This window comes from Eupeodes corollae, chromosome 2 (assembly GCF_945859685.1).
Source record: "Eupeodes corollae chromosome 2, idEupCoro1.1, whole genome shotgun sequence".
In the NCBI taxonomy this organism is placed as follows: domain Eukaryota; kingdom Metazoa; phylum Arthropoda; class Insecta; order Diptera; family Syrphidae; genus Eupeodes; species Eupeodes corollae.
Genome location: NC_079148.1, coordinates 1,914,751 through 1,932,878, shown reverse-complemented (window position 1 = coordinate 1,932,878; position 18,128 = coordinate 1,914,751). Strand labels below are relative to the sequence as shown.

Below are 18,128 nucleotides of genomic sequence, written 5' to 3'. Positions count from 1 at the left end.
GTTTTTATTTTTTCCTATAAAATACAAGAAGGAAGACCAAGTATCTATATAAATTTATACTGGGTTACATTATGTACCTTTGAAAGTTTGTTATTTTGAAATGAGAAAAATACATATCAGCAAAAATATGACCGACTGCGACTTATTAAACAATATCGCTGATGTAGGCAACATTTTCGAGTCTTCGAGTCTTCGAGCATTCCTAATCTCTAATAGATTTTTGTGTTTTAAGTGTTTTTAAAAAGAAACCTTTTTTTCAAATCGCACCTGGAAGCTATATTATGTACCTTGGTTTATATTTGAAGAAGTATCTATATAGGTAGTCAATTATATTGAAGTATTCATTGGAAAAATAAAACTTTGACCATGGCCGAGAAAGAGTTTGTAAATATAAGCTTTTGGTTTTTTTTTGTACTTTTTTGAGTTTTCTTTCTCCTGAGAAACCCTTCGCCCCCCAGCTTGTAAAAAGATCATAAGGTTGTCGACCGGTCGATTCCGTTCCTAGTAATTCTGTGTACATATGTACGTCGAATTTTTATAGGAAGAAACAGTTTTGTCCTTGTCAGTCAGACATTTGACAAAACAACAAAAAACGACATTATACATATTTGACATTTGAACAAAATTTCAAAATTGCTTGTTCATTTTGTTATTATTGCCAGCTAGCTAAATATTATTTTTAGGGAATTCAGATAACTTGAAAATCAGCATGCGCAAATCTATGTCAAACCTACCTTGACAAAACGGTATAATATGGAGATTTTTTTTTTTTTTTTGAAAATGTAAGCTCTCTTCTCAAAAACAAAAAATACAGTTAACAAAACTGAAAGAGATCATGAGAGAGAGAGAGAAAAAAAGAGAGACAGACAGAGAGTGAAAAACATTTCAAATTCGAGCGGAGTAAACGTGTGTGGAAAACATGAAATATTTTTTTGGTATCAATGTCCTATATGACGTAGTCAATGTTCATCGTTCAGTGTGGGAATCCAGATCAAGGGGAAGTTTCTAACCTAGAAAAAATCTCACCGTAAATTGGCTATTCGTCCTTTTAAAAACTCTCTATACTCCCATCTCAGATTCTTGAACGTGTGCTTATACTGTGAGTCCAACAATTGTCCATATAGAGATTGTCAATGTTTGAATTGTCTTAAATTGCTAATTTAATTGTTTTCATTGAACTTAAGAGAAAGTTAATTTAAGCTTCGAGGAATTTTTGAGACGCTTAAATCAATATAATAGTTTTATTATTTACTTGCACTTTAATTTCACTGTGTTAATATCGTAGAAACAAACATTAAATTAAAACATATACAAAATAAAATTCCGTCAAAAAGGCAAAGAAATATTTTTAACTGTATTTTAAATTCTCAGAAAAATGCAAAAAAAAAACTTTTTATAGTTTCAACGACGAGTGTCTTGATAATTATGATTATTTTGTAGAATTTGTCTTCTGTATGAAAATAATTGGTCAACACGCTACCAATGCAATCAGTCTTAAAGTTTACTAAGAGTTTTGTGATCCAAATCAAAGAATCTGAGGGAAAAACAAGCAATATAAAACCCTCGAACTTAAGCACTTTGTCACTTGAGTCTGTTTTTTCGGTTTTACAAGTTCAAATCAAATTTCAGTCCAATTTAAGATCTTACGTTTTCTTTGAACCTTTCAAAAAATAATAGAAGAGTAAAAAACGCAATTTATTGTCATCGAATTCAAAAAAACGCAATCTTTCGTTATCGAATTCAAATGTTTCTCTATTTTTAAATGATATTTTTGAATACTTCAAATTCAAATCAAATTTCAGCTAGAATGGCGCCCAATTTGAGATCTTACGCTGGCTTTAAACCTTTCAAAAAATAATGTAAGAGCAAAAAATTGTAAATGATATTTTTAAATACTTTAAATTCAAATCGAATTTTAGCTAGAATGGCGCCCGATGTGAGCTCTTATGCTAGTTCGAATTCAGCAAATGCAGTCTACTGCCCTTGAATTTAATTAATGTATCATTTATAAATGATATTTTTGAATATTACAACTTCAAATCAAGTTAAAGTTAGGGTGGCGCCCAATGTAAAATCTTATACAATTAATAGAGAAAACCTTTCATAAAATAATCTATGCTGAAATATGTTAGATGAATATATCCTCTAATTTCAATAATTTCTCATTTATAACTGATATTTAAATCAAATTTCATCTAGAGTGGCGCCCAATGTCAGATCTTACGCATCGAATTAAAAAAACTCAATCTATCGTCATCGAATCCTAATGTTTTCTTATTTGTAAATGATATTTTTGAATACTTTAAATTCAAATCAAATTTCAGCTAGAATGGCGCCCAATGTGAGATCTTATGATTGTTGAAATCGAACAAACACAGCCTTTCGCCCTTGAATTTAATGATGTAATTTAGAAACCTTTATCCGTCCAAAGCTTGAATATAATTAGCATGTTTGGGCAGGTGCCCCTAAAACAAGTTTAAATCTCTTGGACAGAATACAAAAAGGGCTTTAAAAATGATAGGCGATAGAACTATAATCGAAACAATTACATAACTTAAACACCGCCGCAATGTTTTATACCTTTCGTTGTCTTATCGATATTTTTACAAACAATGTTCTGTCGAATTAGCCATTGCATTCCACCCCTTAAACGATTCAGCCGTAATACTCGCACTTCCAGAAATGCTCATCAGTTTACCCTTGAGCTCAATTTCGGGCGCACTGTCAAGAATAGAGATTCTTTCTTAAATCGTACGTCGAGAATGTGGAATGCTTTAGCCAACTCTGTTTTTGCCTCCCATTTTGATGTTCAGAATTTTAAGACCAATGTGCACCGGTATCACCTTTTAAATCCTTCCCTATTTTCCTAATGCTCGCACTGAAAATATAAACATATAAAGGGTACTAATAACCCCTTGAGTGCCTGTAAATTATAAAAAAAGGCTAAAAACTAGGGTTCATAGGCCTCGAATTAAAATACTTTGTCATTTGGAGCTAATATATTCGGGTATAACAACTTTAAATCAAATTTCACTCAAAGTGGCGCCCAATGTGAGTTTTACACTCACTTAATAAAGACTCAACTCCTAGCTTAATATAGCAAAATCTTTCATAAAATAAACTTAGGATTAAATGAAATAAATCGCCCTCATTTGGGTCTGATATCTTTGAGTATAAGAACTTTAAATCAAATTCAAGATAAAGTGGAGCATACTGTTAGATTTTACACTGACTTAATAAAGATTCAACTCCTAGTTTAATATAGCAAAATCTTTCATAAAATAAACTTAGGATACAAAATGAAATAAACCGCCCTCATTTGGGTCTGATATCTTTGGGTATAAGAACTTTAAATCAAATTCAAGATAAAGTGGAGCATACTGTTAGATTTTACACTGACTTAATATAGATTCATCAAATTTGAGATAAAGTGGCGCCCAATGTGAGATCTTGCTCTCTCTCTTTTTATATAGAAAACTTTAAAAATGTTCATAAAATAACGTAGGGCTAAAAAATTCTGTATATAGCCCTCGTCTTTAAATAACTTGTCCTGATATCAGATAATTTCGGATATTACAACTTCCACCTTGAGTGGCGCCCGGTATAAGATCTCAAACTCATTTTAATATAAAACAAATTATTACAATATTCACATAATTCATGTTTACTTACATCTTTCATCTCGTGAGACACAGTACCTATGCTCTATATCTAGCTACACAGCATGCCTTTATGCGCGAATGTTGAACCATGTCTCTCCATCGCACAAAATATCTGTCCTAATATTTTCTGAGCACGTTTACGGTACACGAACGAGGACGACAACGACACAGTGGCAAATACAATGATGGTGTATCTTTTTCTCGCGTGAGCACAAAAACTCAACTTTTGCAATTTTCTTCTTCATGTGTAGATACAAACCCTCTGGACTGCTGTGTGAGCTTTAAATATTACAATTTTTTTTACTCCCGAAATTATATTCGCATCTCGTGGAACACAAAAATATTATTTTTTGTTTTTTAATGTTTTACTGTTTGCAATAAAATATACTAGATATACATCAACGCTGTAACATTTTTCTGTGTAAAAATATTTATTATAAATCCTAAAATTACCATAAATAAAAAAATCTCAACGCTTTAAAAAATATCCTCTATATTAATTTTTAAATATTCCTGAATAAAGTACAGATACTTCTTCGAGTTGAACTAAATTCCTTTTTTGTTTAGTATCAACCGCAAAAATAAATACAAATATACTCCTAATATAGTTCAAGTGTGTGCTTTAAAGAAAAAATTCATAAAGTTAATAATAAATTCATTATACAAGTGATGGCGAATATGAGTTTTCCCAGTGAATAATAATATTACCTAACATAACATCGGAAAAGCGTTTTTCTTTCTTCTCCGAAAAGATATTTTATCCTACAGATAAATAGCCACAGCGCGAATGGAAAGTTAATAATTCATTGTTCATTGTTTATTTATAGAAGAACAACAACAACACGCAAAAATATTGCCAAACCAATAAAAAAGTATCTATAAAAATTAATAGATAGCATTTTGGAATACGAAAAAAATTCATTAAAGTGTTATTAAAGGAAACATAATATAAATCGCGTGTTTTATTTTTCTGTGTACCTGCTACTTTACCTACATTAAATATCAAAGGAGAAGAAAAGCAGTGAGACGAGAGAAGAGAAGGAAAACTTGAAAAAAGCAACAACAACAATAACAACAATAAAATAAAGGACAATGCCTGTAAAAAAGCAAGGTAAGATGTTAATGTTAATGTAAATGTAAATTTGAATGTAAATGCACTTTATTCTATGGTCTGGTTAGACTAGACAATTATTTAACTATTTTACTTGACATTACAATGAAAATATGTATAAATGTCGTTTGTTAACCTTTGGTTAGTTAATAAATAAAAAGTGTTTTTTCTGTTTGTTTGTAAAGTTGTTAAGTTATGTTAAGGCTTTGGGAAGACTTTGTTTTTTTTTTCAAGGGAACGTCTTTGAAATAATCCATCCATCCACCGCCTAGCAAATGTCAGTTTTGTTTTTATTTATAATTTAAATGGCATTGAACTGAATAAAACAAAAATTTGCTGATTTTTGTTTTCTTAAAATTATTTGCCTGTTGGCTAGACACATTAATTTTTTTTTTAAAAGATATTTTTATTTATAGAAGTTTTATATTTATTTATGAACACTTATATTTTTTGTATGACGAAAGCGGCTAGACATGACATTTTGAAATATGGATAGTTGAATGTTAACGGTTGAAGATGAAAGATCAAGGCCGTAGCCAAGAAATTGTTGGAACAGGTGATGGGCGGTATGAAAACTGAGAGTAAACTATTCTTTGTGGTGCGACGTTTCAGCTGATTTTTTATTTTGTACTCAGAAATAAAATTTGTCCACTGAATGCGTTCCTTTTGTTTTGTTTACACTTCTGTCAGTTGGGATGATAAATTCTAACCTTAAATGCTTGATTTCAATCAGGAACACTTTTTCTCTTTGATCTTTTTTCTTTGTACATAACAAATGTTGTTATTGTTTTTTTTTGTACTTGTAGCTAAAAAACGATCCTAAATTGTATTGATTTTCTTAAGAATATAAATAGCTTTTAAATTTGTTTTGTAAATTTAATTTTTTTTTTGCTGGTAGAAATTTCCAATAAACGCTACATTTTTATATTTATTATATTATTATATTTACTCCTCCGCTCTTCTAAAATATTTTCAAAATTAAACTGAAACTGACCAAATATTCTTAAATTATTTTAATATGTTTTACAAATATACGTTCCATTCTTTAATGTGATTAAAAATGATTTTATGAACAAAATCAGTGTGTTCCGCATTAATTCAATCAAAAATAAATAAGGTTACGTTACATGTGTACATTGATTGTATTTTGCCCTTACTCTACTGTCAAACTCATATTTTTACTTCCTGTGCGTTATTTTCTTTAAAATGTCAAGTATTGTTTTCTTTGAAAGTTAATTCAAAAAGCACAATGGGCAGGTTCAATCGACATAAGGAACTTGAAAGTAAGGCAAGTTTTTAGTATCTGATTGTCCAGATGTTAAAAAACTAGTTTTTAATTAAGGCAACTTTATTGGAAAGTTGACTAGAAAGTTAGTCAAGAAAAATCTTCCTAAAAGTCAAGTCTACCTATGTAAAAATGACAGTTGATAATGACTTTTCATTCAACTGAAACTGAGTTAGAAATTTATTACACTTGAAAAACTAACTAGTTGCATCAATTTAAGTTCAAAGAATGCAGTTGGCTACAAATGACGTTCCTGCCCAATATTAAGTGTAACAGCTGTGACTTTTTTTTTAACTCATTTCTTTAAAATTAAATAATTGCGTTATTTTTGAATTGAACTTTTAGAAATCGTTCTGTATACGAAAAATGTCATTAAAAGCTAGCTAAATTTTGAAAATCGGATAATAATCTGTCAAAAATTATTAAACTGCAAATGATTTTATATACATATACCGTCCCTGTTAGTTCTGATACGTCAAATATGAGTCCCTTTCTCTCTTTTCTTTCTGTTTTGACATTTTTTTCGCGTTCTGCCGGACCCCGTTTTGTTGACCAAGTTTTAATAGTAAATAGTTACAATTTTAAAGAAAAAGAACGCAGCACTTGTAAATATTTCTAAATCCAAAAATGCAATTATTCGTATGAATTTAAGGGTGGATTACAGTTTCTGTAAAAAATAGAGTATGAAAGTATGTACTCGTATTACAGGTAATCGCATTAGTTTGCTATAGTAGACCAACAATGCAGGGATCTTAATAAAATGCAGGTTATAGGAAGTGCTATAACGCCGATATGGGGACGAAAATGTTCATCGTCATAATATCGCTCTTTCCCAGAGAACTGAGTTGTCAAAACAAATTTCTGTTTTGTTTGCTTCTTCGCTCAGAGATATCAGATCGCTCGGTCTGTGTTTCCTTTTTCCCATCAGAGGTAGTTTAGAGCGTGCTCAATGAGCTCTGAATAAAATGACTGATCTAATGGAGTGAGTAGCTTAGCGTGGCTGACTTCGCGCTTGTTCGTGTGGTATGAAAGAGACGGATGGACAGTTTTTAAGCTTTTGACAGCTCATTTCTCCATTGCGTTTCTTAAATAAGTCGGATCAAACTCTGCTCAGATCAGAACGTACACGATGTGCTAAAGCTCTGGTTAGTGCTATGCTTTAAGATTTATTTTACCGCGTGTGGTTTTCTTTTTCTCAAAAATAAGTAAGATAAACTTAATACATGCCAAACAGTGACATTTCGAGCTTTCTGTCAGTGTTTTGAGAAAACTTGTCATATTCCATTCTTGTGAAGTTTGGTTTGTTCTTTTCCGAACAACTGATAACTTTTGTTATTATGTATATCGAAATTTTCTGTCAATTGTTCTAGTGTCATTGTTAGGAATTCGTTAGAATCATTTGGATTTGACAATAGTTAGAAATTGTTGATCCGTCAAACTAACTTGAACATTTGAATACAAATTGATGACATAAATAATGAAACATTTTCTGAAACAAATATTTAATTTTTTTTTAACAAAAGGATGTAAAGCTATGACTGAAATCAAAGAAAAGGTGTATTTCAATTAAGATGACAATTTTCTTTTAAATTTATTGTTTTCTCCCTAACCAAAAAAAAACACATTCTTCGTTTTGACAGTTCAACACTTTTAACTGAGCTTCCGAACTGAGTTGTGGATGGTTTAAAATTGTTACTATTTGAGACTTCAATAATAAACAATAGTTAAAAAAGAACAGATCTAAGTTCTTCTGCAATTTGACATATCAATCGGTTTAATTTGATTTTTTGATTTTTTGTGTTGCCAGTAATACAGTTCGCTGTAGTCATAAGTTGTTCAAACCAATTTAATTTTAAATTTGCAAATAGCTCAGCTTTTTCTAATATATATTCTTCAAGGAGATGACATGTTTCACAAACAACAATCCATATTAGTAAATTCAGTTCACGGATTCCTAGGAAAAGCATCTTATCGACTCTCTAGAGCTCAAATCGAAAATTCAGGAGTTTTTATCATCCGATTGAAAAGAACCTTAACCTCAATTTAAAATTGAGGAGAACATAGTGAAGCGCAGAAGATTTTTAATTAGAACCTGATTGTGTTTTGTTTAATGAACTATCTCTTTATGACAAGCAAATATATATCTTTTCAATATGCATATAATCCGCTTGGTAATGCTCATTAATAGCTCTCCCATCCACCCCCTTACTGCTTCGATAAAATGTCAATTAAAAAACCACCCGTTGGCTTTTGCATACAAATATCGACATTGTCGTTTCTCTCTAACTAAGTCAATTTTCCACGTTTTAATCAGCCCTTAAAACAAGAAGAAAAAATTGTTTTTATTTAAAATTAAGAAAAAAAAAAAACATCGAAATTAATGTAAAGCGTCTTAATTGATAGCTTGTCCAATGTCTGTTGACTCCAAGAGTCTTAAGTACCTCACATTGTTTAGAAGAAGAAGGCACACATGTCTTGTGCTGCTGCTCTTTTGTTGTTTTGAAAATGTAAAATATTTAAAAAATCATCTAAACTCAAAGAAACAGTATGTCAAAAAATAATCGTCAATTTTTAATCCAATTATAATTCTACAATAGGTTTGAATATAAAACGCGCCCAGAAAAATAAAAGGTTAAAGAAATGTTGTTGTTATTTTTGTTTCAATGTTTAGTTTATAAAAAATTACTCGCGTTCAATTTAAAAAAAATTAAAGAAGAATAAATAGTGCGCAAAAATATAAATAAACCCAAACTGGGCCAACGACAAAGAATTAAGTATATATCAGAATTTCCTTAGAGCATAATAGATAATTATTATATGAAAGAAATAATGTTGCACTTGAGGAATGCACAGCAGTGCATATATTGTGGACTCTGTCTTTAAAAGAAAAATTAGAGTACACTTATGGAAAATGGAAATTTTATTCATGTGGAAAGCAAAGGAAATTATGCTAAGTAGAAGATACAGTCGATATGAAAAATATTCATATTAAATTAATATGTAAAACAAAAAATGTTAAAAACAATATACGAGTAATTATTCCATAAAAGATCAACTTTTTTGACAGAGCCGCTTAAAAATGACACAATTTGTTCAAATGACATTCATTTTTGTCAACACGTTAACAGTAACACTTCTTAGTTAGAATATTTTTTTAAATTACGCTTTTTACCAGTTTCCAACGTTCCAAGGTGCAACAGTTGACCAACCTTTGCCAAATTTTTTACAATCTTCAAAAACAAATACCAAACACAGTTCTGTTGTAAAATTGTTTGTTTGACAGCTCTTGATTAAGACAGTCTTTGTAAGTTATATTACTGCTATCATCTAACAATGGGCAAGTTCAGGCAACACAAAGGACTTGAAAGTAAGGCAACTCTCTAGTATCTGATTGGCCAGCTGCCAAAAAATGTTCTTGCTACTAAGGCAACTTTATTGGAAAGTTGACTGGAAAGTTATTCAAGAAAAATCTCCCTAACTATCAGGTCAAACCAACTCATGTCACAATGACAATTGGTCATGTTTTTTTATTTAAATCAAAGATGAACTTTACTACTCTATGAACTATTTATTTTCTGCACAATTCCATTTAATCTTTTGTGTAAAAGGGTTATTGTCTAATTGGAAAAGAAATAACCAATATTTCTTTACAATACAAAATGCAACTCGTGATGGACTTGCAGCTTGCCTGAGGAGTGTTTTGTAGACAGTAATGTTTTTCATAGTTTGTACTAGGAACTGAAGTTAGAGTTTAGTGAAGTAAAATTCGAAGTTTGTAAATGTGATAGGTACTTGGAAAACTAACTTACTGCTTTAGTCAAAATGTATGTTCAAAGAATGTATTTGACTGCAAATGAAGTCCCAACCTACAAAAATATACTTCTCGAAATTCCACTGGAAATATTGGAATGTTTTACTACATTTTCTTGTGTAAATTTTCAGTACACAAAATGACACGACACAAAAACCGTTTTAATCCTTTCTTGTAACGTATATAACTTATATGAATGTTAAAAGAATTAACTTGCTAACAAGTATGAAACACGTTAATTGAACAAAAAACTAGCATGACATGAACCATGACCACAGCAATATAAGATTACTATCTAAACTTATTACTTAATATAAGCGTTAAAATAATATGCTGTCTTAAGTTCAACACTCCAACCACCATTTTTATGTTTTTTTTTTTTGTATCATAGTTAAAGAATTCATTTAATGTTAGTTCTATTAAGAAAGACTTCAGAAAGTTTTTTAAGACTCAATGTATTTAGTTTCACTTTTATACGATAGCATGTTAATGCCCCATAAATCGAAAATGTTAAAACCTTCAAAAATCTATGCCATGTTTGTTTTTTTCCTTTAAAACGACTGATTTCAGTTTTGTAAACTTTCCCTTTTCATGGAAAAGGTATATTTCTTGATTAAGTATAGTGATGAACTTGTGAAAAGGAAAAATTCCTAATAATGTGTATTTATTTAAGGAATTTACATTTGATGTTGTGAATGGTCATGAACACTATGTTCGTGGATTCATTGAAAAAGAGTTGCTTCCACTGCCACTAGAACGGGCTCCCCACCTTAACTTGTGTTGCAAGTGTTAGCAAGGATTTAAAAAGGGGTGTTCAATAAGGGCGGATAGATGTTAAAATGTAATGAAATAAGCTGTTTGTGAGGTATTAACAAATAATTTTTTTATTTGGAAGGCGCATGCCATTAAGTGTGGAATATGACATCATTCAAATGCCCGCCTCGGCTTGTAACGATGGCAAGGATCCGAGTGGTAAACTTTTCAATTAATCTTCCCCATAGATCCGGCTGAATTTGAGCGATGGCCTGTTTTATGTTCACCTTTATGGCTGAATCACAAACACGCTTCAGCTTCGGCTTCGTCTGCGTTACAGTGGGCCTGCTTCGAGGTTGCTTTGAATGACATTTCTATTATTTCATCCCTCCAAAGAGCAAATATTTTGTTTGTTGACATTTTTTTACAGCTGTTGAGCTGTCAGACAAAGCAAATGTTCAGATAATTGAACTAGAGCTTCCGTTGGAAGTCACATTTCGTTCTTTTCCTCACTATTGTCAAAGGAAACGTGAGGTCGAAGCTCCATTGTGATAGCATGCATTAAATTCTTATGGCTGAACTCGTAAACGTCAGGTAAAGCCAAAGCTGAAGCGTGTTTGTGATTCAGCCATTAGAGCATCGGTCGATTGTGGTTTATTTGCATGGACCTTCGACTTCGACGGTTGCTGTGTGACACATCGCCATCCTGATAGAACCACATGTCATCTAGGTCCATTCAGCCATAAGAAATTAGTTATCCTCGTTATGTGGCGCTCGCTGTTGACGGTGGTCGCCTCACTAACGTCGTTTTTAAAAAAGTACGGACCAATTACGCCGCCTACGGCCGGCCGGCCCAAAATCCACACTAAACGGAAACTTTTTGAGCTCACCTGGTGAGCCTTGCGTAAGTTGGTGTCGTCCCATATACGTCAATTTTGCTTGTTAACACAGCCATTCGTCCAAAAAACGCGCCTCGTCACTAAAGATTATTTTTTGGCCAAAATTGGGGTCCTCTTTCAAACGATTCGAAGCCCGGTCAGCGAACAAACGGTGTTATCTATGGTCATGAAATTTGAGCTCCTAGGTTAGTTGGAACTTGTAGGTCCAAGTCCCGACGCAAAATTCGCTAAGTTGAAGTCTGCGAAAGGCCGAGTTCTTGTGCACGGCGAGGAATAGACTGCCTCGGGTTCTGCAGTACACTTTGACGGACCGCAGCGATGTTCTCTTTTGATTTTGAGCTTCTTGAACGTACGAGTGTTGTCTGATTGTTTACTGAATCGCTAAGTTGAAGTCTGCGAAAGGCCGAGTTCTTGTGCACGGCGAGGAATAGACTGCCTCGGGTTCTGCAGTACCCTTTTACGGACCGCAGCGATGTTCTCTTTTGATTTTGAGTTTCTTGAGCGTACGAGTGTTGTCTGATTGTTTACTGAATCGATCGTCTCGAATTTGGCCAACAAACGTTGAAAAGTCGACTGTGAAGGGCCACCAACTGTACCGTAAAATGGGGGCAATGCGCTCAAGGCTTGCGTTATCCAACACTAATTTTTATAATAAAGTTTTATCATTTGAAAGAGCCGTTCAACTGTGTAACCTACCATGATGATTTAACATAAGGAACTGAATTATAAACAAAAGATTTGACAGATCCCACCAAAACAAAATGACAGCTACGGGGCGTTATAATCTACCCGCGCCAATTGAAAAACCCTTTATTAAACAAAACATGCGGATTTAACAATTTGTCCTGTTTTAGAAAAGATCAGAATCAATAATCTGAAACAAATAGACACAATAGCAACTTGTAGCCCCACTTTCTATTTCAAAACCCTTAAATAGTTCATGATTTGATAGGCAGATGTCGTCTTTTTTGTGAAGACATGCATTAATTCTGATCTGTATCAGAATATTGAGGATCAAAGGTTGTGACGAATGTAAATTGATGTTTTAAGAGTTTGAGAACTTTAAATAATAATACAATCGAGCAATATTGTTGTAATGAATTTCAAGTTGAACCGTCTTCTTTGAACTAAATTTCGACGATGTTAAGCTGATTTATTTTTGGAAACAAAAAACATGCAACTTTTCTACAGATATTTCTTTTTTCTTCGTGTTTGTTTCCTTTTTAAAAAATACTACAGTTCACACTACCTTACCATTTAAAAACACAAAAAAGCCATCTACCCGTCATAACAAAAACGATTTTGTAGGTTTCTGAAGTTGACTCAGATAGAAAACAGGATCACAAACTGTTGTTGTATTACGTGTTAAGAGATAACCCATTTGGATCTCATTCGATAATAAAACACAGCTAAAATCAGTAAGCAGTTAGGTTGATGATGCCGTCATCGTGTAAACAGCACTTATCAGTAAATTTTAATGAATAGTGATGAATGGCTTGAGAATTGTCTTTTTTATTGACGAAGGCATTTAACCATAAATGAGCTACATCATTAAACCCTTTTCTTCGGGTTCGGACGAAGTTCTCTATGAACGTCGAGAAATTTTTTTTTTTTTTTTTTCAAAGTAAATGTCCTCAATTTGAAAGTTCTTCTGGCATTTTAAAAAAGAAATTTTAAACCTCAGTGAACAGAAATGTCAATGGATTTTGACATTCTCATCTGTCAAATCATAGAAAACGACCATAGACATTTCTCGTACAGCTAAAACAGAGATTTAACCAACATTTTGAATGAGTAAAGCCGTGTACATATTTGTTATCCCAAAACAGACATAAAAGATATATTTCCTTTACCAGGAATTAGCTGTCATATGATAATATTAAGTTGTTGAAAATTTTCAAACCCTACTGTTTCCATAAGTACTTTATTCTTTATTGAGCATAACAGCATAGAGGTTTTATGATTGAAAAAAGACTGCAGTCGTGTGTTCGTCTTCGTCATTCGCTTGTTCAACATAAAAGTCGATGTGCGTCCACTTTTTTTAAATATACTTTCCTCAATGACGTGTGCCATTAATTCGAAATGTAATATTACTGCCGGATATCGATCGGTTCGTTTTCTTTAACATCCAAAGGATGTTCTTCATAGCGACCGTTGATGAAAAACTAGACCTGTGTTTATAAAATTAAGTTAGCTACTGATAAAGTTAACGCATCAATTAATATGGAAGAAGAAAAAGAAGAACTTTTAGGTAAAAATCGTGATATAAATAAAAATCAAGAAATTGATTCGAGTGATGAAGAAGACTTAGAGGATCAGGACGAGGACCATTCACATTCGTGGGATGCAGAAAAAGAAGAAGAAGAAAAAAGTTCCGAAACCGAAGATATTCAACGTCGGGCCAATTTAATTTCGAGTGATTCTGATCAAAATCTTCTTGAAAAATCCGAAAACGAAGAAGACAGAGAGAGTGTGGATAAAGAAGAAAATCAAATCGTAAATAACGAATGTTCAATTGAAGGATTAAAGGATAATGATGACAAAAACGAAACTTATGTAATTGACGAAAAAGTGGGAAGAAATATTGAAGCGGATGTGGATGAGAATTTCCATACGGTTGAGGAACGGTCGTATTGGTCGTCGGTATTTGGTGATAACTTAATTATAAGTGAAGACGAAGTGATTGATGTTTTGATGGATAGCAAACCTATAACGCGGTTAGATCCGCCAATGAATCGTAACGATTCGTGGCCACTTTTAAACAAGTACGTGCAATGTATCTGCTTCGAAATTCCTTGGCTCAAAAGTAGGTATATACTCATAATGTGACTTAGTAGTTCATACTTCAAAAAACAATTACCGTTTTTCCTATTTTTAACATCCTGTTTTTCAAAAATGCCGAAAAAAAACTTTTAAGATCCCTCCTGCTAGATGTTAGTTTGGTTCGCTTTTCTATCAAGTTATAAATTAAAACAAAATATCAGTAGTCGACGAAAAATAAAATTATTTATTGCTCACTTAATTTTTCTATTAATCCAATTTTGCAATCAAAACTAGCTACCTTGTTTAAGAACATAAGAAACGGAATTATAAGAGGCGGAATAAAAAAAAACGATATATAAAACCCGATTCGTATAGCTTACCGTAAAAATCAAGCACCTCTGCCAACTGCCTGCACTCTTCTTTAAAACTTGGAAGATGTTTATTTATTTGGAAGTCTTAGCATAGAAGTTGCATTTTAAATCTAAATCATAGAGATTTAATATTTGTTTATGTTACAATTTTTTAATCTAAGCCTGTTTTGACTTACCATCTGTCATTTATCTTTGTAAATACGGTATAAATAGTGGTTTTTGAGCTGCATGAGAAATGTTGATTGTTGTTGTCTATGGTTTGACAGTTAAGAATGTCAAACTTTTTTAACATTTCTGTTTAGTGAGGTTTGACAGTTCACCATGGATTGCTTATTGCCAAAAAAAAACTTTCAAATTGTTAGAAATTATTTTGAAAAAATAGATCTGTTCACGAAGTTCATACAGCAATGCGCCCATTTATGGTGCTGAGTGATAAAGTTAATTTTTGTTTAAATAGATTCGTCAATTAGCTTTACTGCTGTATATGGAGCGGAAATAATTCTCAACCCATTATCAAATCACCACAACATCAATTCAAATTAACAGTCCGTAACGCTTTGTACGCACTTCTGAGAAAACTTGGACAGATCGAAAGGACTATTAACTTCGTAACCGTTGTATTATCTATCAGATTATAATGATCAAAAATTCACTTCAAAAGTAATTCTGTCTTGAAGTTTTTTTTTAAGTTCCCAAGCTTCAAAAGAAAATCTGATAATTTTTTAATTCGGTCAGTTTATATTGCTAAAAACTCGGAGATGTTTTTATTATTATTATTTTCAGAGATATAAACAAAATTTCTCATGCAAATGTCTGACTTTAGCTGTCAAAAATTGGAGAACAGAATTTTTAGGATTCAATTTTCCAAGAATTCTTTATCGCTTAATTCAATAAGGAAGCTAATTTTATTGCTGAGTGGGAATAGAAAGTGAATTGTTGTTATATTTCATTCTCCTGCTCTGTCAATCCGTCTGAAAAAATTCTAAGAAATCATGGAAATAATAACTGGCCAATAATGTCAGTCTTTTTCAATAAAGTTCATTATTTCATAATACTTCCTCCTATAATTTTGGATCCTTACCTTAAATTACTCATATATTATTTTTATTTTTGTATTTTGCAGAAGCTCACCGTGCCCTTGAACTGCTGGAAGACTATCACTCAAGATTATCTGAGCCGCAGGACCGAGCCTTACGTATTGCCATCGAGCGTGTAATACGAATTTTTAAATCACGCTTATTTCAAGCGCTCCTAGGTAAGTAACGTAAACATCTATAAAGACGCATATACAATTTTTTAAGCATATCATTATCATTTGTCATCTATATCTCTGTTTTGTAAGCAGAGGCAGTGTGCCCTTATTTCTAATTGCAAGTTCCACCCATAAGAGACTTCGATAAATATCCTGCGAAAGATGTCGAAGGATAATTTTGAAAAAAAAAACACTATTAACCCATGCGGGACTTATTTATCTGATTCTGTAATCGACATGAATATTTTCACATCACTTTCTGAAATTGAATTTTGAATTGTCAATATTTGATAGGAAAAGGATATGACATTAGGCTAAGCTCACACTAATTCTTTCCGTCAAATCAATTGGAAAACCAAAAGCTCTGCTAAAAGTTTAGTTCAGCCTTATAAAGTAATCTGTCTCTGTCTTAACCTGAATCTGTGAATAAAATAGCTAATGGCTGAATCACAAACACGCTTCAGCTTTGCCTGACGTTTACGAGTTCAGTCATGGGAATTCGATGCATGCTTCGACCTCACGTTTCGTTTGACAATGGTAAGGAAAAGAACGTATTGTAACGTAATGTGACTCCAAATGGAAGCTCTAGTTCAATTATCTGAACATTTGCTTTGTCTGACTGCTCAAGAGCTGTAAAAAACGTCAACAAACAAAATATTTGCTCCTTGGAGGGATGAAATAATAGAAATGTCATTCAAAGCAACGTCGAAGCAGGCCCACCGTAACGCAGATGAAGCCGAAGCGTGTTTGTAATTCAGCCATAAAGAATAAAATGTCAAAGTGACGTTTCTCTTTTTATAATCTTCTTCGAAACGGCTAAGTTAGAAGAACACTCCTATGGAAATGTATTGCCTATTCATACGCCTCATTTTAACTTCTCTTTCAGCATTTTATGAAATTTCATTAAGGTTTCATAACTTGGCCTTATAGGACTTACAACCTAACTTCACAAATTAAAAGGGTTTAACGAACGCGCATATATTATATACTATGTACACACTTAAATATAAATAACTATGTTAAGTTAGTAGAACATCTTAAATCAGTGCTTCAGTGTCCTGTTCCTGTTCTACTTATGCAACGGTAGCGTTTGTGAATATATTTTGCATTTTCACTGCGCTCATTAAAAGTTTTGAAGTGAGGAGATGGTTTTTTTTACGAACTTTACACAAAAACTTTTATATTATGAAAACATGAACATTCATATAAACCTCCTATAATGTATAAAGTATATACACGAGGAGTGTATTGATGGATGCAGCCTGTCCTACTTACGAGGACAATGGATACCATGGACATATTATTATTTAAATGTGAATATGGGATGAGTAGATTTTTCACTTGAATGGCTGGTAATAATCGAAAAGTAGGGAGCTAGTTTTCTTTTAAAATGATGCTTAACATAGTTCTAGTATGGTTAAAAGACAAGCCCTTTTTTTAGCTATTTATAACATATCAAAAGGCTTTGGATTTTTTACATACTCAGCAGTTCGTTGGACTTGAGGAGGAAGTATTTTTTTAATCTTTAGGCATATGTATATCTAAGTGATAGTAATTAGTCACAGTTAATGGTTAAGTTTTTAAATTTTAAACAAAAATGTCACCAAATTCGTTTTGACATTTTCAATTAATATTCTATATACCACTAGATTCGACTGGCGCCTTTTTGACAGTTTCTTGCGAAAACGAGTCTGTTCGATTTTAGTTCAATAGTTATACCAACAAATCAAATGACAGGTACATGGGTTTTTGCTTTTCAAAGATTATTGTTCACTTCTGCTTGAAGAAATGAAAAGCAAATCTAAAGACCATGTAATGTCACAAATCCTATCATGAGTGGATTGTAATTTTTCCTTGCGTTAGTTTTGCTTTCAATGACCATTTGTAAGAGGCCCAGGAGACTTATAGCTTTCATTAGTTTTCATCATTGAAATTAACCATTGGAATTATCTTCACCGATTGCCGACAACTATGGTTGACATTTTTGTCGTTCCGTTGGTACAAACATTTCTGACAGTAATGGAATGATTTGTTTTACTTTTAGGCATAAGACAATCCACCCAAAAAAATGAAAAATGCACATGAAGCAAAAAATCATCGTGGTTTTTATGATCAATTCTAACCTCAGATGAATGACTCCGATCAGGAATCTTTGTTTTTAAGACAAAAATGTTCAATGGTTTTATGGTAATGACCGGCCTGTCAAAAAAATGGAATAACT

At 32.3% G+C, this 18,128-nt stretch overlaps 1 protein-coding gene across 11 annotated transcripts in view; it reads left to right on the top strand.

The window, feature by feature from the left end:
• LOC129944733 (disks large 1 tumor suppressor protein) overlaps positions 1-18,128 on the top strand; it is a 99,786-nt gene that overhangs the window by 459 nt on the left and 81,199 nt on the right. For 4 of the 11 annotated variants that reach the window (XM_056054386.1, XM_056054385.1, XM_056054382.1 and 1 more), the window contains exons 1-2: positions 13,538-14,327; positions 15,779-15,910. In XM_056054386.1, the coding sequence (XP_055910361.1) occupies positions 13,745-14,327; positions 15,779-15,910 (715 nt within the window). In that variant the 5' untranslated portion in view covers positions 13,538-13,744. Of the gene's footprint in view, positions 1-3,917; positions 4,774-13,535; positions 14,328-15,778; positions 15,911-18,128 lie in introns of those variants that run through there. The other 7 variants (XM_056054379.1, XM_056054384.1, XM_056054383.1 and 4 more) reach the window with 5 other exon arrangements.